We start from the raw sequence: 25300 nt of genomic DNA on the forward strand, positions 1-25300 counted from the left end.
CAGGAAAAAAAATTCACATGAAGGAAATATACATTGACATTTTTCCTAAGTTTCTATGGGGACAGGCATCCCTCAGGAACAGAGGAAAGGGCACAGAAAGCCTTTGGATTTCCTTCCACTTTCCTCTCCCTGCTTTGCCCTTTCCTTGTCTGAACGTAGGAGCCAGTCAGGCTTCTGTCCTAAGCACTTGTCCTGCTGTGGGAGAAACCAGACCTCTTCCTTTTAAGCGGTCTTGCAATGATGTGTCCAAAGATCCATTTCAATCATACTATAGAGAAGAGCCTTGATGTCTTGTGAGGAAAGGAGACCCAACAGAAAAGGAGGTAAATGGAAAGGAAAAGAAACGAGTCAGAGGAAAGACAGTATTTGCATGGGCTGGCTCACCAGAGAGGCAACCAGAGTTGTTTATTTCCTGAACAACACAGACAGCGAACGCTCTTCCTGGCCAAGCCCCCAGCTGCTGTCAGCAGCACTGCCTCCCAGCAGTGTCCATGGCTAGCGATGCCCCAGCACTCCTGATCTGCTTTAAGATCAGGCCAGATGCAACTAGACGCCTCCTGCAGCCAGTGCTTCCTCTCTCTCTCCAGGCAGCTGCAGCCTATCCTCCTCTGACCCTTTCAAGCTATGTAAAATCCTATTGTCAGCGAACTCAGGAAATTTAAAGGGTAGCCTAGACATGTAGAACTTCATTACTTACTGCCCACTTCCCTCCTAAGCTGCTGGTCTGCACTTCCCACTTGCAAGAGCCTTGACTGATCAAGCAGCTCCTGACCTGAAAGCAGCTTTCTTTCACTAAACACCACCAGTGTTTTGCCATGACAGCCATTCCTGAATTATTTCTGCTCCTGTTGTTCCCTAACTTCAGCTTCTAGGCACCCACTGGCTAGTACCAACATTGTTTTTCAAGATAACCAATAAACCCATCTCTCCTGTAGCCTAAAATAGGGATGCTGTAGGTACCTGGGACATCAGGGACTGCGGGGTGACAGCAAACTCAGGTACCTGAGGTGCCATGAACTGACAGGTTAACTGAGCATGGCAAACCTCTTTGGTGAGAGATGTTCAGGCGTGGGATTTTGTCTCTTCATCAGCTTGCCCGAAGCCTGGATGAGCAACCTTCAGTTTGTGTGTTGGCAAGTCCCTGACTAATGACCAGCCCCTGGAGCACTCAGTGGGGCTGGGGAGGAGGGCTGCCTTGCTGAACGTGGATCTTCTCTGCTTTTAAAACAACACAGGTGAAAACGTGCGTCCTTGGAAAGCAATGGATGGCTGCAGATATCTGATGCAGACTTACAACATTAATCCAGGCAGCGCAAATCAATCTGAGATGCAAAATACCAATACTTTGTAGCACACTTCTCTAGCTTAACCACAGACAGACTCGATTTTCTTTTGTAGTAGGGCTCCTTTTACTGTACTAGTACTTTAAGGGGGACTTGGGAGTACTGCCAAGGTAATCTGCATCACTTCAAAGTGTCTTTGTACCCCTGCAGAGGTCTAGTACCTACCAGTGCAATACGTACTCCTCTACACAGGAGGTTTTAAACTTTTCTCGTCAAAACACAGTGTCTTGTTCCAACCCTGTTACAGGGTTTGAATTATACAGCTGCAAGTTAAAGCTGTATGTTACAGATATGAGGTTAAAATCTGTGTATGGAATCAGATAAAACCAAGGCTTTTTTACCTCCCACTATGCCCTAATCAAAAATTCACACTTTAGAATCCAGTTTCTGTTGTCCGAATGATGCTTTATAGCAAAGAACAAACCCCTGATTATTTAGATATTTGTAAAATAAACTATTTCAATGTCCAGAGAAAAAGTTTCCAAATAATTATATTTAGGACGGGGCTACCAGAATATTCCAACGGCAAAACTTGCACTTACTCACAGAGCTCTAACTTTTAGTATATTCAGATATAACAGAAAGACTGGGCGTTATATTGGTGCAGCAAAAACTCTTCCTTCACTACAACATACATTCAGATACCACTATGGTTTTTCCAGTATAACAACATGCATATCCTAAGGTTTTGTCAGCACACACATCTACATTAGGAATTGCCCCTCCTAAAGTTCCTGACCAGCATGGACATACACCAGAACTGGGAAATCTAGATTTCCATCTTACTAAGAAAGACTTTTCTTTGCAAGTCAAGAGGAACTCCCCTAATTTTAAACAAGTGGATAAAGTATCATATATACTTACATTTCCTTTGACCACATAATTTGAGTCATTCCTTATATCTCTTGCCAGGCCAAAGTCACAGATTTTTGTTATTCGACCATGAGTTAGAAGAATATTTCTTGCAGCCAGGTCCCTGTGAATGCACTAAACAACAAACAGACAAATAAACAAAGCTATTTTCTAATATCCTCAACAGGCTGTTGCTTGGTTACATGTTTACTTAGCTATATAACTTTCTGCATTATACATTTTATGGGAAGCCGAAAGTCGTAATGAAGCCATGTGTTAATAAGCTCACTCAGATAATTAAACACTCTAGGGTAGAATGTTTACTATCATGACATTGATCCACATAGTTAAGGTTGTCTATGCATTTATTTTAGAAAAAAACAACTTGCAGTCACTTTGAATTTTCTAGTGTTTCAATGTTTGCAGCTAAAGTTTAATGTACTTTTTCTCTGACTTTTTACCAAAAAAATCACTGGCTTGTTTCCTAACACAGGACAAATAAGCGGAAAATGTGGTTTGTTTCTAAAATAATTTCAATCTTTTATTAAGTGACCATTGTGGTTGAGGGAAAGGTGCCGAAAATAGGGAAAATTATGGTAACAACTTCCAAGCACACAAGTCAGGAAACTGAATTCTATTTCAAAAATACTCCTCTGGAAGACCTGAATTAAGTATCTAGGAGAGTTTTATAAGCAGATCTAAGTATTTGAAAATACAATAAATCTTCACATGCCAGTATCTTCCAGTGAACAGTCACGCGTTCAGTGACGTAGCCAGCTGATATTCCAGTTATCACTTCAGAAGTGTGCACATGTTTGCAACTGCAGCCCGAGTTTCCCAGCAGTCGTGATTTCTTTGTATTCAACTGTGGAGCCCATGTGCATTTGTTAGAGAACAGAGGTAGTTCTCTAACAAAATGATCTCTTTTTCCATCTGGAAAGGAGAGTGTTAAGCTCCTCACTTTATTGATGGTATATAGTACACAGGCCACAGCTTCCCAAAAAATAGCTGATGATGGTTCAATTTTTCTCTTTTTTTTTTCCTTGAAATACAAAACTCCCCAAGTTTCCTACAAAAAAAACAATTACTTAAAATACCAAAAGTTATGCAAATCAAACTCAGAAAATGATAGCAGCAGGTTGCATAAGCAACTTATTCTCTGTCCCTTTTGCATGCTTTCAAGATGAACTATTTTTAATGACAATTACTGTCTCTGGGGACTCTCATTCAACTCCCAATCCAACATATTCTTCACTTTGCAGATGTAAAGCTGAGAGCGTAACTGCACTGAAGCAATAAAATGAAGGAATGGCCAAGCATCCGGCATGTCTCTGCCTCGTTGCTCCAGAAGCAGTGCAGTTCGCATTGAATAAAGACTTTGTCCATTGGAGGAAGCCCTGTCTTGTGATTAAGGCACCATATGCTTAATAAAGGAATTATCCCCCCAGGACAGGCTCCTATCCCAGCTCCTGCACAGAGGCACTTTTATGCCTCTGAGCCTTGTTACACAAGTTGCAGAAGAGCAATCAAGTACTCTGTGCTGCTCATCTGCGTGGACCCTCCTTCCCCGAGGGCGTGAGGCCATTTGAAGCATCCTATCCATCAGCCCAAGCTACTCTGCATTTACTGGCTGGAGCTAAGAGCGTGTGTGCACACAACCGAAGAGGACCAAGCACAGTAATTAAGTGCAGTGCAACTTAATTATGTGATAAAGCCATTATTCCTGCACTGCCAAAGCGATACTGCATGTTACTGCCCGACCTCACAGTGAGGTGGGGCCCCTCTTGGGGCTATTCTGTAGGAAAATAAGAATAAATAGAGAATATGTGTGCTAAGCTTTGGATGTCTCGAATAGAGAAGGATGCAGGAGCCTGGTGAAAACCATTAAAATCTGTAATATAATGTGTTTGCCTGTCAGGTCTCTCCCGAAGTTGATGATAGATGAAAAATAAACTAAAGGGTCTGGAAGGAAGAACAGTGGGGGGAAAAAACAAGTGCAAGAGTAAGCTTTAGTGTGGACTTCCTTTGGAGCAGAATTAGAGTCACATTTCCCACTACTACCACAGGATACCAGGATTACCTTATTTTCCTTAAATTGCATAAGTTTGGTTTTGCACTTTACTGAAGGTGCACCTGTACTACCCTGTGTCTATAGTAGTTACAATGTTTACAGGTTAAATGGAATTTTTTTTTCCAATAAAATGTAAGAACAACCACAGGAAGATCATAATTACTCTGTGCTTAAGACTTCTATTCTTTATAAATCCCTTTCTGTTATGCAATACCTCTCCTATGAAACCCAGAGAAATGTCTATTATGCTCAGGGTGGTCAATGAAGATTCTTTGTGGGTCTCTAGGCTGATTTTATCCTTCCAGAAAATTAAAACACAAGACATATCCAGTGCATTAAGCCATACTGCTAAAAATCTAAAGTACATGATGTGATAGTTCCCAAAGGAAATCAGAAATGTACTGATTCTGTTCAGCTCTGACAAATTCTTAACTTACATTTTTGGAGGCAAGGAAGCTCATGCCTTTTGCCACTTGGTAAGAAAAGCTTAGTAGATCTTCAACATCTAGAGCAAGTTCATCATCTTCCAACATAGAAAGGGTAACATCCTGATCGGTGTAGGATCCTACACAATATAAACAACAATAGCTTTGAGTGGACCAGGTACATCACTTAGAAACAGATTTGTCTGACTTAAAACAGTGATCTTCTTAATATGTACCAGACTACAGCCTCATAAATAGCCCACTGCCAAAAAGCAAAAAATAATCCTGATACTCCATTTAAGCGTGGGGAAAAAAACAAACTATAATTTAGTATAACAGTCTTTCTTAAGACTTCTCATATCAATTCATGGGTTTTAATTGTCGCTATCCATGACAGAAAAGTATGATAAACTGAAAAAATCCATACAACTTTCCTCTCTGCACTCCCACCAGCAAACAGAATTCCTTGTCACTGTACTCACCAGACTTCACTGGTCGCTTTTTATCTGCTTTTGGTGGGACAGCATATGACACTCCTGGTTTCATGTCCATGTATTCATTGGCAACATCTCTGTAGAGGTAGCAGATGAAATAAAACATCATTTAGAGAAAAAGGCCTCAGAAGCCATTAAAACAAAAAGCCAAGGTTACGTCAACCTTCTGAATACAATGCTTTACAAATGATCAGTAGGTTGGAAACTCACGGGTATGTTAAGAAGATCAGAAAAGGCCTGTACAGAAAGGGAGGTTTGTCAGTACAGCTAATGATACATCTCAAATTTTGGAGTTTGGCTCAGATAATCATACCTATACTGTTTATACAGACTTCACTCTCTATAAATTAACATCCAGATGTTTCACAGGACCTGCTAGTGCTTTCTTCTTCTGCTTAGACCAACTTCTACTAGAATATTTCAGCAACTCAAGTGGCAATGGAAATGCAGAAGACAAATGGTAAAAATGTTACATTCAGAGATTCCCAAGTTCCAAAGGGGATTCATATGTATTTTGAAGAATAAGCTGAGGCTTGGGACAGCCATCTGCTACATTTTTGAAGTTTAAGTCTTCTTATTGCTATATATAATTCAAATGTACAGATTTTCATACTATATGGTTTATAAATATAGAGTTGGCCACCTTCAGAAATGATGGATGTACTTTGGCATTTTTCACTTCATTGCCATTAGAACTCACATACACAGCCCTTCCTTAGCCTGAAATATCTGTTTATTTCATGAACAATAAATGCAGCCACAGAGCTAACGTCGAAAGGAGTAATGAGATCATCAATAGTCACCACCACAAACACATCTGATGCATTTAGCAAGTGCAATTTTACAGTAAATACTAATACAAGAATTTGGTGAATATTACTCCATTAATATATAAATTTACCATATGTGCTCAAGCAGTGACATTTCTGCACTGAAAGGAGGGCACACCTACACTGGCAAATCACAGCTTTGTGTTCATCACCTCAGTGATCCCAATCTCTCTGGGGCATCACCAGCTATCCATGTATTGCCATGGCACAAATAGCTTCACCAGAGCTACATCTTGCTAGGACAAAGGACTTTACTACCCCATAAGTGTCTGCTTGGTTCTTTTCTGTCTGCCAACACAAAGCAATGGGTCCACTAGGGCAATAAACAGGCTAAAGATGAAAATGGGCAGGTATTTTAACAGCCCCTAGATTTTGGGAAATTATGTCTCCCTCACTTTGCAAAGGGAAGGAGCAAGTAGGAAGTCTGCTTGGAAACGTACTTGGAAAGAGCTCTGGGCTTGTATCTAAAACAGAGCAGCTAAAAATATACAGATGAAGTAACTGAAAAAAAAAACAAAGTACAAGAGCAATCTCAGAATCGTGACATCGGTCGTGTAATCACAAAATCTAGCGAGCTATCGGTGGCAGATTGCCTCTGATACGGTAAGGCACTGGTTTGATTTTGTGAGAAGCCATTTCTGAAGGCAGGACCTTAGGAGAACTCAGAGTATTAACACCCCAACACTGGGGGAATTGTCATTCAAGCTGCTAAATGAGCACTGCCAATGTTTAATAGGAACGATAAACACAAATACGTACAAACACTGGAGCCAAGGAGTTGCATGAAATAACGACAGGAAATTTGATAAAGAAGTAAAACAGAGAGTGTACACAATCAATTGCTCTCTGTTCGAATAAACCACCCACTGTACAAATCATCTCCTTAATTAAATCGTTCCCTTGCACAGCAAAGAACCTTCAAAGTCTGCTGCATGAAAGGTTTCTCCACATTTCTTATCCTTAATAAACTTTGATCCTTCCCGATCTCCTAAAACCACAAGTACATTTCAGCAGATCATACTTACGCCGCAGGCTCTCTCTGATGCAAAAGGTTCTCATAAACTGCTGTTTCTGCATGTTCTTCATGTTTTGGACAAATAAATGAATCTCGTTTCCGTCTTAGAAAATTTAAAAGATCACCATAGCAGCAATATTCTGTAATGACCAGAGTGGGACCTGTAGGTGTAGGTGAGGTTTAGAAAGTAGGTAAGTATTGTTTCCAATAATGTTTTCCAAGCACAAAACCTTACATAAAGAGAGCATTCAGCCAAGCACACAGGCTGGGCTATTAAAAATCACACTGCCTAGCACTATCGACTTGAAAAGTTAGAGAAAAGTAACCCGACATCTTCCCTTTCAGCAGCTATCATCCGGCTAAAGCTGTGTTGCTCCCAATTAATTTGCCCCTCCACCTCAACAGCATTGCATTGTACAAAAATTAAACAAATAAGTCTTTTTCTCTTTCTTCATGTGATAATGTTTTTGGCCAGACACATCTGTTTGATTTTGCTCACTTCCTGAAGGAAGTTATTTGTTCCAAACGTTAGAGTAATTCAAGCTTCAAACATTAATCCTTTTGATTCACTTCTGTTTACAGTAGAGCTTCACACTCCTTCAGTAATGTTTTGGAAATGATGTAGAGTGTTATATTCTGCAGTATAATAGGAAAAATCATTCAAACAGAACAGCCTGCTGCGACAGAAAACTACATTGCACAAGGTCTTAGAATATTAAAATGAAATCGGAAAGGAGAATCAAGTCATCTCCAGTACGGATGTTTATAGATCAAATATATGTTTTCTGAGTGAATGACTCCAGCTATGGCCCTTGAATATGTAATTGCACTGCGTGTTATTTCATCTGTAAGGTTATTCTGTACCACGTTTCCTAACTTCACTAGTTTATTTCCATTTTTCTGCAGTTAAAAATGATGGCTTTCGTACAGCAAAAGCAGTGTTTGTGGTGGGATTTTCTTACAGACACCACATTTTTTCCAGCCGAGACAGACATGCACTCAGGCCAGTGAGTCTACTTTGTCAACTGCTTAAACAAAATTGTTTCATCCTATTTTTAAATCATTAAATGTGAAAGTGAGAAATGTTTTGCCTCTGTCTAAAACCATGAATTTTTACAACCTGCTTTTCTTTGAAAAATGAAGCAAAAACTTAAAAAGCAAATATTTGTTTAAGAAGCAACACCATCTTTCATATTAAAATGCACATAAATTAAAAAATACAGGACTGGATCACTCTGTATTGACACTTCAGCTGTTTTGTAGCTTTTAGTACGTATGAAAACAAACTTACTATGTTAATATTAAATGTGAAACAGTTGGGTTTTGCAATAGTTTATTTGGAAAATTCTTTTTCTCAACTTTCTGCTGCTTAGAACTTGTAACTTCAGCACTGCCTTAACAGATACATTTGCAGTTTAAACAGAAGGCTCGAAGACTATACAAGACAGGCCTGTTGACTTCAGCTTGGATACCAACAGGGGACCAGTTCACGTATCTTTTCTCATTCCTAAGAAATAGTGTAGTTGAGGAAGAAAACTTGATGCCGTACATTTTGTCACCTCTCAAGAAGAAAGCACACAACAGTTCACATGAAAGAGAGTAACAGCAACCTTCCTGTTCACCTGCAGCTACAGTGGTCTCATTCTAGAGAGAATCTAGATTCAGTAATTCACAGGCGATAGTCATGATGATCTTGCAACCTGCCTAAGCAAGAAATGTATTTAAGATTTCTATACTTAGCAGTACGGGATTCTTCTTCACGAGGTTCCTGGTTTTGGCAATAAAAAAGGAACAGAAATAATCAATAATCTGTTGATAACCCCACCTCCAATAGTGCAAGCTCCAAGCAGATTCACGATATTAATGTGGTTTCCAAGGTAACTCAATACTTTAAGCTCTGACATCAAGGCTTCTCTTTCTGTTAAATGGGCACTTGCTGCAAGGCAAAGCACAATGTTCAGTACGTAACACATCGACCAGAAGAAGTGAGAAAAAATTGTACAGTATATTACAGTAACTTACGTTTTAACATCTTTACTGCTACGGTCATAGCAGCATCAGATTTAAACAGACCATAAGCAGTGGCTTCAACAACTTTTCCAAAAGCTCCAGCACCAAGAGTTTTACCTAATAAAGCAAAACAAAATACTCTGTAGCGACTTGAAGTACTTCTTCCTGAAAGCTTCAACGTTTTATTTCTATCAAGGCTATCAAGGAAGCTATTGTAGATACACCTGCTTGCTTTTTGTCCCAAGATAATTATGAGCAATTACCACTATTTGCATTATTGCACAATGTCTTTTTGACAAAACCCTGCTGTGTTTGACCGAAGTCTCATATGAGACCTGAAGGTTTCACCTTGCAGATGAAGTGAAATAAATCCAAACTAACCAAAACTCAACCGGTTTCTGGGAAATTCCCATTTGTGATCATAAGGAAGTTGCGTTGGGTCTATGTAAACATAGTTATTCCCATTTATTTCTTCAACAACTTTCCACTGAACTTCATATTTGGGTTTCTGGAAAGGAAAGAGAATGATTGTCACAACCAAAGCCTTCACAGGCAGCTCACACACTTTCCCAACTTAGGCAGAGGGGCTTCTGATTTTACCTGCAAATATACGTACACCAGGATCATTACTACAATGCACATCAGTCCTGCAGCAACTCCAAATGCGATTAGTAAAGGAGTGAAAAGGGTATGGGTACGGATTTGTTCTGGAAAAAAAAAAACCAGAGAAAATTCTGCTTAAATACTGAATAAGATAAACTATATTAAAAAGATACAGGTGAAAACCTTTGCTTGGTTCTTCCTTGTGAAACACAGTTTGAGGTTTTGACTTTTCCAGATCTGCTCCAGGTACATCAGAACGGCTTTCCTGAACGAACTGTGAGGGACAGAGCGGGCACAGAAACCATCCAGTTTGTTGCCTTGGGAGTCTCAGCTTCATCAATTCAGAAGATGTGATACCAAGATCAATTAACACAGGAGGTTTGCATGATCTCAGCCAATTTAGGTTAAAGAAAGAAGCTTTTTTCTGAAGTCCTAATTTCTTTTCCCAAGTATGGTCTCTACAGCACAGTCTTTACAAGTAGAGGTTGTGCTGAGAGGTGAAGGAATCCTGTTCCAGTAAAAACCATCTGTCCCAAATCTGGCTTATTTGTTTATATGTTATATCTGGGTGTAACAGAGAAAAAAGAATCATAGAATCATACCATGGTTATGGTTGGAAGGGACCTTCAAAGGTCATCTAGTCCAACCCTCCTGCAAGGAGCAGGAACATGCTCGACTAGATCAAGTTGCTCAGAGCCCCATCCAGCCTGGCCTTGAATGTGTCCAGGGATGGGGCATCCACCACCTCTCTGAGCACCAGAATATTTGATTTTGCAAAGAAAAGCACAGATTTACAAACACATTTCAAGTCATTTATGTTCTAGTGCTTTGCCCGCCCCCTTACAAATACTGCTACAAAACTTGTAAGACCTTCTGCAGTATGTTGTTGTTACTTCTTTTACAATAGCAGAGCCCTTAGGCTCCAGTCAAGTTTGGGACCATATTTTCCTGAGACACTGTAAAAACGTTTTAAAAATGCAGTTTTTCCTTGGAAAAAAAAAATGATGGCCTAAATAGTCAAAACAGATAAAAGACAGGAAAAGAGAAATGAAAAGAAAGAAGGAAAGCCAGTGTAATACGAAGGAAAGTGCTGAATGGCAGCCATGTTTTACAGTCTCACCCACTCCAGCCATTACCTTTGATAGCGAAGTTGAAGAAAGCAGAGCTCCTGTCCCCATTGCTGGAGGCCTCGCAGCACACGGTGCCGGTGCTCCTGAACATGCTGGCGTTAATGGTGCTTTCAACCAGGATTCGTTCAAATGATGGCACTGATGAATTTGTGTAACTGATTTTGACATCCATGGGGGATATTGTTGGTGAATCAAAACATCTGGGAAAAAAAAATACTGACAGTTACCTGCCACGGATTGCTACCTGGAATGGATGACAGGTCCTGCTGTTGAGGCAGATAGTAACTGCCAGACCATCAGATAAAATAAACAACACTGCTGATGATCTTATCCTCAAAACTCAGCTTACTTACAATGTTATACTGTCTTCTGTGTAGTGGATGAAACAGATGCATGCACCAAGCCTGACTTAACTGGACACCATGAGGTCTTTGCGATTGCTTTTGGCTAGAGATACCTACAGGTCTGTAAGTCTACTATGGCTTTTGTACCGTTCAACCCGCATCTCCAACTTCAGCTCTGAGCAGTTGTGGTCTATTACCTACTCTTTTGGTAAGAGACCACAAGAGTAGATAATAGAGTAGGTAACTCTATTACCTACTGCTTTCCCTAAACATCATTTTATTACAGCACAAAAAAAAAATTCCATGATGTACATACAACACCATCAAGCTTAGATGCAGCCAGAAAGTAGACAGTTCTGTTCTCTCAAGATGCTGTCTCTCCTTCATATGTCACATAATTACTGTATGAGCACACAGTTAAGATTTAAAAAAGTACTATTAAAAAAAATTAAGAGAAATAACTATTATTTTAGGCATAAAACAAATTATGCAGGTGGAAGATCCATGACTTGCTAGTACGAGATCTACAACCATTATGGAAGTCAACCAAAACCTTAAAACATATTTCACAAATGTTCACTTCACAGTGAAAATCTACAATGTTTTCAGAAACATAGTAACTAGACATCAGGTTTCATTCATAACAACTCTGGACTTGTTTACTTGTCATATGCTTCATGTGAATAGAAATCTAATTACTTTGTATCTTAAGAAATTATATCATTACACAATAAACCAAAAGATAAAAGCCTTATTCACAAGTGATTCTGATTTTCATTCTGTGAAACTGCATACAGAAAATGTGTCATTTAGGGCCAAACTGATAGAAACCTTAGCTAGCTTGCAGCAGGGAGAAACTTTGGCTTTCACTTTTCTGCAGCAGAAAATGCTGGTTATTCCCCTTTCAAGGATGGAATGCAAAGGGGAATAATGAAACGTATCCCTGCCTTCCCCTCAAACCACTGCGAATAATGCAATACTGAAAATGATGAAAACAGTGATGCAATGTTTGAACATAACTGTTACCAAGTCTTTTTATGTTCTTAATTATAAATTGCATGTGTTGCATCTAGAATAACCTTTGTAGACTCTGGTTACTTAACTTACCTCTGCTCAGTTCCTGGGCAAAAATACCAGTATATGGCAGGGGCTGGGAATCCAGCTGCTACACACTGGAGAACACCATTGCTAAGTATATCCAAAGTGAGAATCTCTGGCTTTGCTGCAATAAACACAAAAAAGAGTCACACATTAGGGAAACACAGAACTTGTATTGCCACTTGCTCTTCACCCCAGCAACTTGTGTGCATTATCATGCGTGTAATTACTCAGGTGAACAGAGCTTTTTGTGTTCAAGGGTGTCCTGGTCAGAATTGGTGCCCTGCAAGCACTGACCATCTGTGAAAATAGCAGTTCTTAAAGTGAATGCTTGGGCTGGATTTCAGGACAATACTTTATGCCCACTGGGTATTAGGTTTGATGAAAGATCTAAAACTATCAAAGCCCAGAGTTTAACAATCCAACGTGTGTGCTTGGAACAACAATGCTGTTCTCGTTCCTGCGCGGCACGACTTTAACGACTTGTAAAAATGACAGTTTCTTCCAGTTATAAGCTCACTAAATCTGTCAAACCACATTTCTCTTCATCTGCCCTTTTGTATTAAATACTGTCACCACAGCCAGAAAAGGAACTACAGTGCAAGGCAACCAGTGCCGACCTCCCCGTCTCCATAGAGGACATACGTTCCTGTAAGGTACCGCTACCTAAACGCCCAACTGCCTGACTCTCTGAAACACTGCATGTAGAGGAAGCGAATATTTGGCTGAATGTATTAGCTTTCCAAATGATAATTCGTGATTGCTTTGGTAGTTTATAAAGCAATCTGGGCAGCTGATGCTTCCCACCACATCCTGCACCAGAGCTGGTCCTGCACTCGGTTCAGGAGATGCTGTTTCAAGTATGGCAGGAAACTAGAGCAATCTAGAGTCATTAGTCCAATGGCATAGGCCTTCAGCTGAGGCACCACTAACACAGCAAGATTTATTTCTTGGAAAAAAACTGAATTAGAGGCATTACTTCCCATAACTATCTAAGCTTCCTTGCAAAATTACCCCTAAAAAAGTTACTGGCAAAACCAGGCTATATTCCAGTGATGCTTCTCACCTGACAGGTACAAGTTAAGAATCCATTATCAGTTAATAGAACTTTACAGAAAGGTAAGATGAACTGCTAGTATTCTAGAAAGTTGGGAAGCTGTACAGACTACAGTGGGAGAACACAGATTTATTTCAGATAAAATCCACGTACAAAGATTGCACGATGTTAGTTTTTAATGAATATTCCACTCGCTGATTAAATTAGAGGCAATAAAGCACACGTACATTCTCAATCACACAGCATCTCCTCATGACTCATGTTACAGGAACCGAATGTTCCTTCATTTTTAAATCCGCATGTTGTGTTTTATACAAGTCACCAAGGACCAAACATTGTTGCAAAATGTTGAGAGGGATTTTCAGCATTACTCACTTGTTGAGGAACTTTTTGAGAGCGCACGGCATCTCATCCCGTCTTAGCACTCATGGATACATGTAACTCACATTTCCGAAACTCCTATCAAAATGGTTGGATTGTGACATTGTAATTAGCTGATCACAGAATCATAGAATGGTTTGGGTTGGAAGGGACTTTTAAAGGTTACCCAGTCCAACCCCCTTGCAAGAAGCAGGGACATCTCCAACCAGATCAGGTTGCTCAGAACCCCGTCCAACCTGGCCTTGAATGTTTCCAGAGATGGGGCATCCACCACCTTTCTGGGCAACCTGTTCCGATGTTCCACCACCCTCATCGTAAAACAATCACAATCTTCCTTTCCTAAAAGCTAGGCAGCCTCAAGGCTGGTATAAAATCCAGCCCCTCGCTGCTTTAGTTGCTGAGTCAGGGACAAGGCATTGCAAAATCTGAAATTGCTGTGCAAAGAACTGGCAGTTCCAGCACAAGGACAACACAAGCACCAACACAGAAAAGACTCAACAGCTCCGTGACAGTACAAACAGGTCTGTGCAACACCCAAGCACTTTTTGTATGGGTTTTCATGACTAATCAGCAGGAACGAGGGGAGTTTCTTGGTTCGTAGGAGAGCAAAGAGGTGCTGAACATCCCACCTCACAGGCAGCGAGGAGCTTCCAGCTCAACCACTGATAAAACTCTCTTCTTAAGGACTTGGGCAGTATTAAGACACAGAACTTATTTCTTTAGTTTTCCTCAACTAAACTACATCATTAAACAGGAGATCTATTTCTTTAGGTATATGCCGCTTTCTAGGCAAAGTTACAATACAATTTAATTCAAGAAATGAAAAGTCAAACATAAGAAGAAAATTAACATTAAACCCTGGAAAAAATATTGTGCCAGATTTGGGCTGCATCTAGCACTATGAGTGAGGGAAATGAAAATGCTCTTGTTAATCAGGCTTTTTCCACTGTAAAAACCTAGTGCAATAAAAACACATCTATACAGCCACGAGTCCACGTGGACTAATCCTGCAGCAGTGGAGGGAGGCGAGAGGTCATGCAGAGCTCACATCTCCAGCAGCCTGGGCAGAGCCATCCAGCTCTGGTGCCATGGGAAGCTGAGCTGCAGCAGCCCGCGAGAACAGCTGACCCGAAAGCAGCTCTACCCCTGCTGTCCCTGGTGAAGCACTTTGGTCTGGCAATTAGTATGATCAACCTTTCCCCACCAGCACAGAGGGCTCCCAAACCTCCCCAGCTCAGAGATATTAAGGGATGCGTTTCACTTGCGGCAGCGAAGAGTCCCCCACAGCCAGCACCCCAGGGGATGGAGGCGGCTGCTACTGCTGTCCCTCTGGGTCACACTGCTTGCCAGCTCAGGCCGCACACGTGTCTCAGCATCTGCATCCCCTTCTGGCAGCCGGATCATCTTCCTCACTCACTTAGCATAGGTGCTCCAGGGGATGCTGGAGCAAAGATGGACTGGCTTTGGCAAATGAATGCCAAGCTGTCGCTGAGCACCTTCTTTTCAAAAGAGATTTTGTGCTAGATTTTATGACTTTCACTGCATGATTATCCTTGGTATCAGACAGGCTCCTAATGACTAGACTTTGCTTACTGTTTCAGCTTTAACTCCTTAAATATTTAATGCTTCATTACATTACTTGGCATATATACATATTGCCTTCCATATCAGTCATTAGATGTCTTAAACTTCTAATTTCACTATGTTTATTAACTGCTTTTCAGCTTTTACTAATGTTGATTCTGAATGCAGCAAAGAGGATTTCTAAGAGGTCACTCCTATTTTAATCCAATGATCTTGTGCATTTAATTGCTTTCTATTGCCAGTTTCCTCTTCTTCATCATTAACAAAGTAAATATCTTAAAAGTAACGTTTAATAGGTATTGTCTGTCATTGCAGTCAAAGACAGAGAGCTTTCCTTCTGGAGCCACATTTTCTAAATTGGAACAAATATTTTTATAATATCATGGTGACTCCTCGTTTATTCACTGCATACTTCAATGACAGAAAAATTGCAGAGCTTGGCTTCACATGATCTATAATACCATTTGTCTTTGCAGCACAACCCCCAACTGCATATGTAATATTTTGTTGACTATAATTAAGCCCGGATATTATTCTGCACTACGCTCGGATACTAGTTGGAAGATTCCTCCACTAATTGCCAGACGCGTTGTACCTTGCCACTCTGGAGACTTCTACAATTTCTTAATTGTAACTCAGTTCGGCATGCTGCTTGTCAAGTTGTAATTTTCTTTTTGGCTCCTAATTTCAGAGCTCCTTCCTTACTTACTTTATGTCACATTTACTATCACTGACTACATTTTTTTAAAAGCAATTTAATATTGTTTCAGATTAGCACATGCAACTGCCAAGGCAAGCATTTCTGCACAGGGTTTTTCAAGTCTTTCAGCAAATGCTTCAGCATCGATTTTTGTTAATGTGAAGACATTCTCCTGATTATGAATCGTGTTTTACCTGTTTGATTACTTTCTGCTGATTACTCCCCCAAAGCCAGACATGTAAACATCACGAGCTACATCCCAGCAATTTATGCGAAATCCCTGCTGACAACAATGCCAGGACAGGCCACACCATTAGATCAAGATCTTACCCACCCATACATTACTCACGATGTCAAATAATATAGTACCAGGCAGTTTGTGTTTCTTATCTGAATGATGAGCATCTTACAAGCCACTGAAAACAGGTTATTTTTCTTAAAAACAAACCCCTAGAAGGATAATCCATTTCAGCTTCCCATTTCAAAATGAAAAAAAATATTTGCAGGAGCTTAGTCAAAATGCCAAAACAAACTCTTTCTGAGCCAAGGTATCAAGCCCATCTGCTTCAGCAGTGGCTGTAGTCCACCCAGGACTGCAGAGCATGGTAACCTGGGCTCCATGAGACAGCTTACATGTCCTCATCGCATCTCAGGGCTTATCTTAATGCTTACAGGACCGGTAGTTGAAGCAAGAGGGAAGAAGACTTTAATGCTGCTGGTTGCACAGGCAAGTTGTTTAGAAAAACTAAGCTGTCCACGCTCCCTCCTGCTTTGGCCATCCCGCTGCACCACGCTCTTCCTAGTCTGATTTCCTAACCATGACCCACAGGGGTTTTCAGCTTTTATCAAGTAGCAGATTCCTCAAAAGCGGCAACATGGAGCTCTGCACCATGAAGTGATGCTTGATGATGACAAAACTGTGGGGTTTTTTTTTCAGTTAATGTGCCCAGACTGCTCCCAAGCAGCCTGCAGAGCCCGAGAGAGCCGAGAGGACCATGAACTGTCCATGGCAGTCAGTGCCCACAGCCCCTTGCTCCAAGCACACATATGATGCCGCAGGTTGGAAATCACCATCCGACCTCATTTGAACCGACAGCTGCACAGGCAACCTGCAACTTCTCCCATTCCTTTCACAGAAATCAAACTGGATCAACAGTTTGCTCCACTAACCTGTAAAGTGGTAAACTATCCCTTGTGACCGTAACCCACACTCACATAAGGTGACAAAAGGACATCTGAGATGGCCAGTGCCTTCATCTCACAAATCATAGCCAGGGAACAGAAAAGGCACAAGAATACAAATGACAACATTCACAGATGAAGGAAAAAATGCCATGTTCTGAAAGGAGTCCAAGTGACATTTCTAGATCCAAACTATGGCATTGCTAATAGTGATGCTACAAATGTTGACCTTCTGTGATAAATGAGAAGAATTCAGAAATTTTATTTAGGATTTTGTGCATTTGTGGAAGTCTCAACAGTTCTTTGCATAAATCTATGCCTGGAGAAGACACATTGCTGCTGAAACACAGCAACACGGAACTCTATTTGCAGCACATTCGCTCACTTTCTATACAGTTCCTCCTGCTGGGCTTGAATGCATCATTGTCTACCTCATTTTAGTTTCTCCAGTTTGTCTGTAGTCCCCTCCTGGTTTGATTTTCCTTAAGTTTGGCCTGTAAGCAGCTCTAACAGGATGGCTCTGCTGAGAAGGACATGGTTTCCTGAAGGTTTCATTGAATTAATTTTGAAGTTTAGCTTTTGCCTTGAAGAACGCTGTTTGGAACCGAGACCGATGCTCTTTTTCAACAAGCACGTCCCAAAGATGACACGTATTTGCAAAGCTATGCAAATTTCTCTAAAACAATGGATATCTATATTATTGTACAGAAATATTTAGATGCCAAAAGGCACAAGTGAATAATTCCCCTGATGTTTTCAAACTCTGCATCCAACTCAAACAAATTAAAGACAATTAATAGCTGAACTTGATTGCCAAAAATGCAAATTATAATCCCTGTATAATCTGCTCCACCTTAAATTATCAAAGGTTTATAGTACACATTTATTTTCGAGATCGTCTTCCCAGGTGCTACAGTTTTTTTCCTGTATAAACTATGTATCTGCTCTGCAGTAACCTCTGGAACACATCCGCTAGAATGGAAGGTCATGCTGGATAGCAGGTGGATTTGTGTAAGTACTCTGCACTTTTATATCTTGACATTTAAACAGTTTTCCAGCATGTGCTTCACTTCAGAAAGCCTTTCATATGCTGAACCACGCTGTGACATCTTGTGCATACATTATGTTGTATAAAATACAATGACTGTGATAATGAAATATTTCAGACTGTTCACTTTACTTACTTTTCACATAGACACTAAATGTTACAGAGGAGCTGGCATCAGAATTGGACACAAAAAATGTGTAAATGCCTCCTTCTGTTCCTTTTAATCGAGTAAGGTGAAGTTCACTTGTATAACTGCAAAGAAAAAAATTAAGCGTTACTGATGCTCACAACTTGAAGCAAACAGGGAATTGCTGCACGGAAGCTACAGAGGGAATCATTAGCATGCCATCTTCTGCAGACACTGTCCATGCAGACACTCTTATCTTGCATTTCGACTGCCCTTGCACTACAGCGTCCAAAAGTTCTGCCACTCCCAACACCCAGATGTGTGCCTGCATTGTAGCTCAGCACTAGGCTCAGACTCTGTGCACGCACCACCGTCTGCCCCTTTTCTCCCTGAGGAGAGAACCCAGATACTCAACCCAAGCCATGTGTGCTAGGTGCCTCACTGGATTTTTGGAGGACCAGGACTTAGGAGAGAACAGTACAGAGCAAAAATAAAAGCACAAGCTTTTGCCCAGAGCATTGGGTTCTGCTGTGCTGGTGGAAGGAGTCTTCGCACATAGACAATTTTAAATTCTTATTTTTGCTTATTGGGCAGGAACGGCATCTTCTTGGTCAGTTGTGAGTATGTGGCACACTGGTCCTCAGATGGTGGGGTCAGCTCAACGCTATTCCAAATCTGGGTTAGCACACTTTGCACCAGTTACTGTGGTAAGCCACGCGTACTACAAGACCTTTTGTAATCACAATTTTCTCACCATCTCCACTTTCCTCTTCCCAAAGCAGACTCCGGTTTGCTGTTCCAAAGTGAAATCGATAGCACTTACAGTCATTCGTATTACCTGTTGTTGCCCACAGTCTTGAACTTGACATAATGGTCTGATGAATTCTGTAATGTTTCGTTCATGTACATCCAGATTTCTTCCTTCGGTTTTGGATATGCATCATACTCAACTGTTAAATTTCCATTTTGTCCTGCATTTATATCTATTGTGGTATTCATTGTCGCAAACAAACGGACAAATCCTTTAGCTGATGGCCATAAGAGGAGAAGAAAAACAATTTCAGGGCCATTTAGAAAACCGTCAGTGCTCTAACCACACTTAGACTACTTCAAGATCAGTGATCAAACATCCAATTGTGAAACAGGAAACCTTATCTACAAAGCAGAACTTACTGCTCCCTCACCTGCCAAAACCACTATCTATATATAGCAATGAGGCACAGGACTTAAAGCAGCCCTGAGTGCCTTAACACAAATAATTCCATCTTCTGTTGGTAAATACCCTCTATTTGCTTTTGGAAAAATGCAAGCACATGTTTGATTCTATTCAAGTATTTATATTTTTCCAAAAATCAGTTGCTAACTGTCTGGCAAAAAAGAGACACTAAGAAAAAGGCAAGATAAATTAATCATTTATGTCAACATACTAGAGTATTTAAGGTTTCTTTGTCAAGTGTAATTAAGAACAACATTAAAAATGAAGCTATTAAAAACTGTAATTAGAGAAAAATATGCTAAGTTCACAGGCCTGGATACCAACTGTCTTAAACTAAGGCATTTCTGTTCATCTACTGCTGGGTCTTAATCTTTTATTTGGCAGATACCATTTATCATTGTGTCGTTCCGTTCCAAAATATCATGTGGAGCAGCATCCTGACTGCAGTGGTTTTAATATCATTAATAAACTCATCAGCTTCAGAATTATTCACTTTGAAAAGACAAATTTTTCAGTTCTATTACACAAATTCATACGGGAATTATCAGTTTGACAGGCAGATTGCAATTACAAGGAAATACATTTACTGAAAAAGCTTGAATTTCAACCAAAAGTCAGTCTCAGATCCCTCCCCCTTCCCACTTTCTAGTAATCAAACTGCTGTGGCCAGCTGGGCACCTGAGCTTGGGAAAACGGAAGCCAGCGGGGCTTGGTGAAAGCATATGGAGCTGCCAGAGCACTTGACAGCTGCTTCGGAGAAGAAAGGATGAAGTAAACTCACAGCAGGCAGGTACGCTCTAAAACGCTCTCCATCATTACAAAAGAGGAAAAGGTTTTACATTTGGAAACTGAAGACTTTTAGTTCCTTCTCAGAGTTTTTTTTCTATTTTCTATATAAACACAGGATCCCCTATGCAACCTAGATTCAAAATCGTACCCGAGAGCCTGCAAATAGAATTTTACGGTTGTGCTATGCGTCCTTGAAATGCAGTTCTAAAAGCTGTTAAAAAAAAAGTAATTCAGGAATTTACCAAAAATACCCATTATTTCTTGTGGCTAACGTTAAAGCCACAGCAATTTAGTATCTGATACAGTCCCAGGATCTTTCCAGTACATGCCATACACCACTTCCCAGGACCCTGGGAGATGGCACAGTTCAGGTAAATAGTCAGTTTGACAATGAATGGTGAAAGGCATCCAGGAGACAGAGTTTATTTTATTTAAAGTCAAATTTGAGAAGGTGAGGAGAGAAAAGTATCTCAGAAATGCCAGCTTTTCTCTGGCATTTTTTATTAAATACAAACTTGTTACTTTATTTTCTACTTTTTATAATGCCGTGCTTTATTCTAGTCCCCAGACCTTCCAAAGTCAATCCTTTTTAAAGCTACATTTGCATTTGTAGTAGTCCTAAGAATTTCTGTAGTTAAGAACTTCCCTCCTCTTATAATAAAAGCTTTCATATTGTTCCCCTTGGGGAAAAGATTTTCTTTCATACTTCACACTGTTTCACTCTTTTACATACAAATTTAGTCTCTCCTGTAAAAAAAAAAAAAAAAAAGAGGAAAATATCTCTGGCTATGAGCCCTACCCACTCCAACGGCACAGCAAGGTTAAGGGCACTCAAACCTCTACTGCTCTGCTGAAGATCTGACCTGCATAGGCCAAACATCGCTGTTTTCTTCAAGTTACCAGGGAAAGCAAAACAAGCAATGTTGCAGGAGTATTCATGCAACAGAAAAACAGATTTGAAAATGAAAAAGGATCCAAGGGTACACTTCCCTCAGTTACTACACCCTTGAACAGCGAGGAACTGAAATGTTTGTAGCCAACTACGCAGACTTCTTCAGAATGATCTTACTAACTACACCAACATGTCCTTAACTGCCCTTAATTTATCAAATTATCAAGTTTCTGCAGCTTTAAAATTCAAAGGGCTCTGTGTGTCACCCAAGTTAATATATAGCAGACTCTAAATGAGTCTGTTATTAAACAAGAAGAGGGAGGGAGTTCGCTCACCGTTGAGAGACACGATTCAAAACCTGTGGAAGTGATGGATAATTACCACAGGAGTAAACTCTGGAACATTTTCGTGCTGTGTATGCACACTGCAATGTTCCTCACAGCACTATTTTAAATAGGGGCACATATATAGCTTCTGTGTAAAGACCACTGACATGTCGATGTCAGCGAAATTTCCTGTGTTGGAAGGTAGGTATCAAAGATAGGCTTTGTGCTCCCGCTGCCAAATTACTTAAGCGTAGGGATAGTACCAGGTGAAGGTAAATTACTTGCTTTGTTAAGATTGGATTAAATTTAAAATTAAACCAGGAAGGATGAGACAAACCAGAGAGATGGAAACACTGTTGGGTGGTTGTTCTAACATCACATTCCAATAACACGTAAAGGGTTATAGAAATTAAAGTAGTCACACACAACACAGCACTTCCTCAGCAATCCCATATGGTACCTTTTAATAAAGCAACTTTACTCATGGAGGTTTGGGGAGAAGGAGAGAAAAGAAAGAGGTGGCTCCCCAGTGTTCTCACTTCCCACCTCCCGCTCTTAGAAATGTTAAGATTTCTACAGGAACTATTTACCTAGTGCTTTCAAGGTTACTGTGGCATTGGTTTTTCCAAAAGGGTTTTCTGCTTGGCATGTGAATTCTCCAGAATCATTAACTCCCACTGAACGGATGTTCAATGTTAATTTCCTTTCGTATCCATAATCACCCAAATTTCTGCTTTTGCTTGTAACAATCTGTCGGTAAAAAACAATTAACATCTAAAACACTGTGTATGCAGCATCTTTCCTAGATAAATTAAAAATAGAAGTAATTATAACTTTGCTATATTAATATTCATAACTTTAAACCAGAATAATAAGCCAGCACGACAAACCTGTCACTAGGATCTCTCTGTGCAAAACAAGTGTGTGATCAGCTGTCTTAGGGAGATAATGTCCTTTCCTAAGTCCTATCCCCTCCCCTTACTCTTTATTTTTTTCCTCCTCAAGCTTGACTGTAAGGGAAGAATACACGTGCGCATGTGTGTGTTCACCTGTCTCGAGAGAGCCAAACGGGAGAGACTATCCCAAGCCACAAAGCCAAAACTCTTAATTCCTTCAAATATTTCAGTCATACGGAGAAAAGGGTGTTGTGCCCAAGGTCAGACCCAGCTCACTCTGTCTAAATTTCTAATGCTGATGAAGGTGAGGAACCGACAGAAGGTTTTATGTGCACTAACGATATTTCTAGCTGTAGGGCTTGATGCAAAATTACCACCGGGTCTTGACTTTCCCAATGCTCAGAAGGTGCAGCTGCTGTAAAAAGTTGCTGCAACTCTGAAGTGCGGTTCACCACTCAAGTGGTGCCTAAAAATCGCTGAACTCTCTAATGGTTGCAATGCTTCCCAGTAAATGACACAAGAGAACTTACAGTACTGGAGCTCCATTTTAAACTGGGTTGCTCTATGTCCTGAGTCCGTGGCATCTCCCCATTGCAGACATACTGCAGAGAGTATCTGCCGGCAGCAGGCTTTACACCGCATCCTTCCTCTGATACCTACTCTGATTCTTGCTCCATAGCAATTCAGATTTTCTAATCTTAAAGGCAGCTGGAAACTTCATTCTCTTTCCAAAGCATTAAGTATATCACGACTCTATGCCTATGTATGCATAGAAAAAATAAATGCTTTGAGGTGTTTGCTTTAGTTTCTGTGAGAAAGCTCGGTGTGGTTGGAAAGACTGATAAGTTTACATTGATTAATCCAAATACAGACCTGGACTTGTTATGATTTTCTAGTAGAATGATCTCAATTCTTGGAGATTCTAAGAGCTCCTAGATAAATTTAATCTTCTCAACACAATTTTGATTTCTCCTGAGCTATAATAATCACAAATAGAAGTTTGTTTTGTATGGATGTGCTTGCTTATAACAAGTCTCCTGATTTTCAAAAGCGGTGATAACTTCAGTCATACCAGGAAAAATGTTTAGGATTTTTTCTTCTCACCTATTCAGGACAAAACATAATTCTGCATCTATTTAAACATGAATTTCATTAATTCTGTTTCAGTACAAAATATAATTTGATAGTCAATATTTAAAAGATAGCATTCCCTGCTATTTACCAGAAAGAACAGAAAGGTCAAACTTATTTGTTCAAAAATATTTTCCTCATGGCTTTTACTGCTAAAATGAAAAGTGATAAACCACAAAAATTTAAGGGAAGACCCCGATTTAATCACATTGTAACAAATAACAAAGAAAAGGGAGGGGAACGAGAAAAGAAACGAAGTTCTCAGATGAAGGACTTGCAGTTGATCTTGGCACAGGACCAAAAGCCCCATCTGCATGTCCCATGCCGTCTTCATGTCATTTAGACCTCCCCAACATTCAGAGCTGCGAGGTGGGGTTTTTGAAGCAGTGAGCACTTAGCGAGAGCAGCTCTGCCAGAGACAGGGGATTAGCTAAGCATGGCATACCCAGCCCTAGGGAATGGGCCTCCTGCTCGCGATCTGCCCAAGGAGATGTGATTTATCCAAACATCACAGAAGCCTTTTTTTCCATACACACATGGACTACGAATTACATATTCTGGTCACTACCATTAGCAGAAAAAGACCAGTCAATTAGCATGGGAGTGTATACAGCAGGAGTTACTAACAGGTCTTCACAAGGGCTTTTAATTCATTTAAATTTCAGGGTATACCCAGAAGACCAAGAAGCGTCCTTAAAAACAACCCAGTGCCTGCTGCTCGTTTCAAAGGCAGAGCTGGTAGCACGCTGGCTGACCAGGGGAGGGGATCCCTCTGTCCCTTGTCTGCAAAATTGCTGCGCTGTGGGTAATGAACTCTCCTGGAGCACTTAGCCTGCCAATAATTTAATTTTGTAATCCCAGGCAGTAACTTCATCTGTCACTACAGAGAGAAGCCAGTTCACTGGTTCATTTTTCAGAACTTTCCCAGTTAGTGAGGCACACCGTGTAATTTAAATGAATTAATCATTCCTGCGAATGCTTACTACTATTCCTGTCACATACAATCCCATGCTAATTAGCAGGTATTTTACCGTTAATGATAACGACTAGAATATGTAATTTGCAGTCCATGTGTTGATATTTGCAGCTCCCATTGATTGCAATGTGATGTGTAGGCACTCCGTGCTTCCGCATTTAGGCAGCCCAACAGAGGTCACCTAAACGTCACATTGAAGAGCCTAACTTTAACTTCTGTTTGGGAAGAGAAGCCTGTGCAGATGCTTTTCCTTCCAGTCGCCCACATGGGCAGGGGATCATTGCTGGCCCCTCACCAGTCTGTGGGATGTGGGACCTTTGGAAATGCAGCAAATCCAAACCGATCCAGTGTCAGGCATCCAAGACAAGCATGTGAAAATCCAGAGAGTGTTTGTGTATTGTGCATATAAAACACAACTAAAGGAACTCACCCCACTTTTACGAGAAATCCAACTAGCTTGTACGCTGCTATCCACATCTGTGATTACGCACGTAACTTCAAATTCTTCCCCTTCTTTTAGAAGCTCATAGCTTTTGGATAAGGTGATGACGGGAAGAGTTTTGTGAACTGGAAAACAATTTAAAAGTGCATTACTTTTCATTAGCTTCAGAGCTTCCAAGGGGGGATAAAAATCAACAGTCATTAACTTTCCAATAAAATTTCAAGCCTCCGAGAGGTATTCAAATTTCTTTAACATATTACACAGTGTTCCTTTACAACAAGCACATTTCTGCTTCAACCTCCCTTCAAATTACACTTAAAATTAGATAATACTTTTTA

General features: G+C 40.4%; 1 protein-coding gene across 1 annotated transcript in view; it reads right to left on the reverse strand.

The window, feature by feature from the left end:
• The window catches only part of KIT (KIT proto-oncogene, receptor tyrosine kinase), a 56371-nt gene that overhangs the window by 4918 nt on the left and 26153 nt on the right, over positions 1–25300 (reverse strand). Inside the window, exons 4-17 of the mRNA XM_086746451.1 lie at positions 24951–25087; positions 22108–22267; positions 19133–19322; positions 18304–18419; positions 12225–12339; positions 10780–10973; positions 9641–9747; positions 9422–9548; positions 9053–9157; positions 8856–8966; positions 7041–7191; positions 5174–5262; positions 4704–4831; positions 2208–2330 (exon numbers count right to left, since the gene is read on the reverse strand). Coding sequence (XP_086602577.1) covers positions 2208–2330; positions 4704–4831; positions 5174–5262; positions 7041–7191; positions 8856–8966; positions 9053–9157; positions 9422–9548; positions 9641–9747; positions 10780–10973; positions 12225–12339; positions 18304–18419; positions 19133–19322; positions 22108–22267; positions 24951–25087 — 1853 coding nt within the window. The remainder of the gene's footprint in view (positions 1–2207; positions 2331–4703; positions 4832–5173; positions 5263–7040; positions 7192–8855; positions 8967–9052; positions 9158–9421; positions 9549–9640; positions 9748–10779; positions 10974–12224; positions 12340–18303; positions 18420–19132; positions 19323–22107; positions 22268–24950; positions 25088–25300) is intronic.

Source organism: Chlamydotis macqueenii, chromosome 4, assembly GCF_036417535.1.
Source record: "Chlamydotis macqueenii isolate bChlMac1 chromosome 4, bChlMac1.mat, whole genome shotgun sequence".
In the NCBI taxonomy this organism is placed as follows: Eukaryota; Metazoa; Chordata; class Aves; order Otidiformes; family Otididae; genus Chlamydotis; species Chlamydotis macqueenii.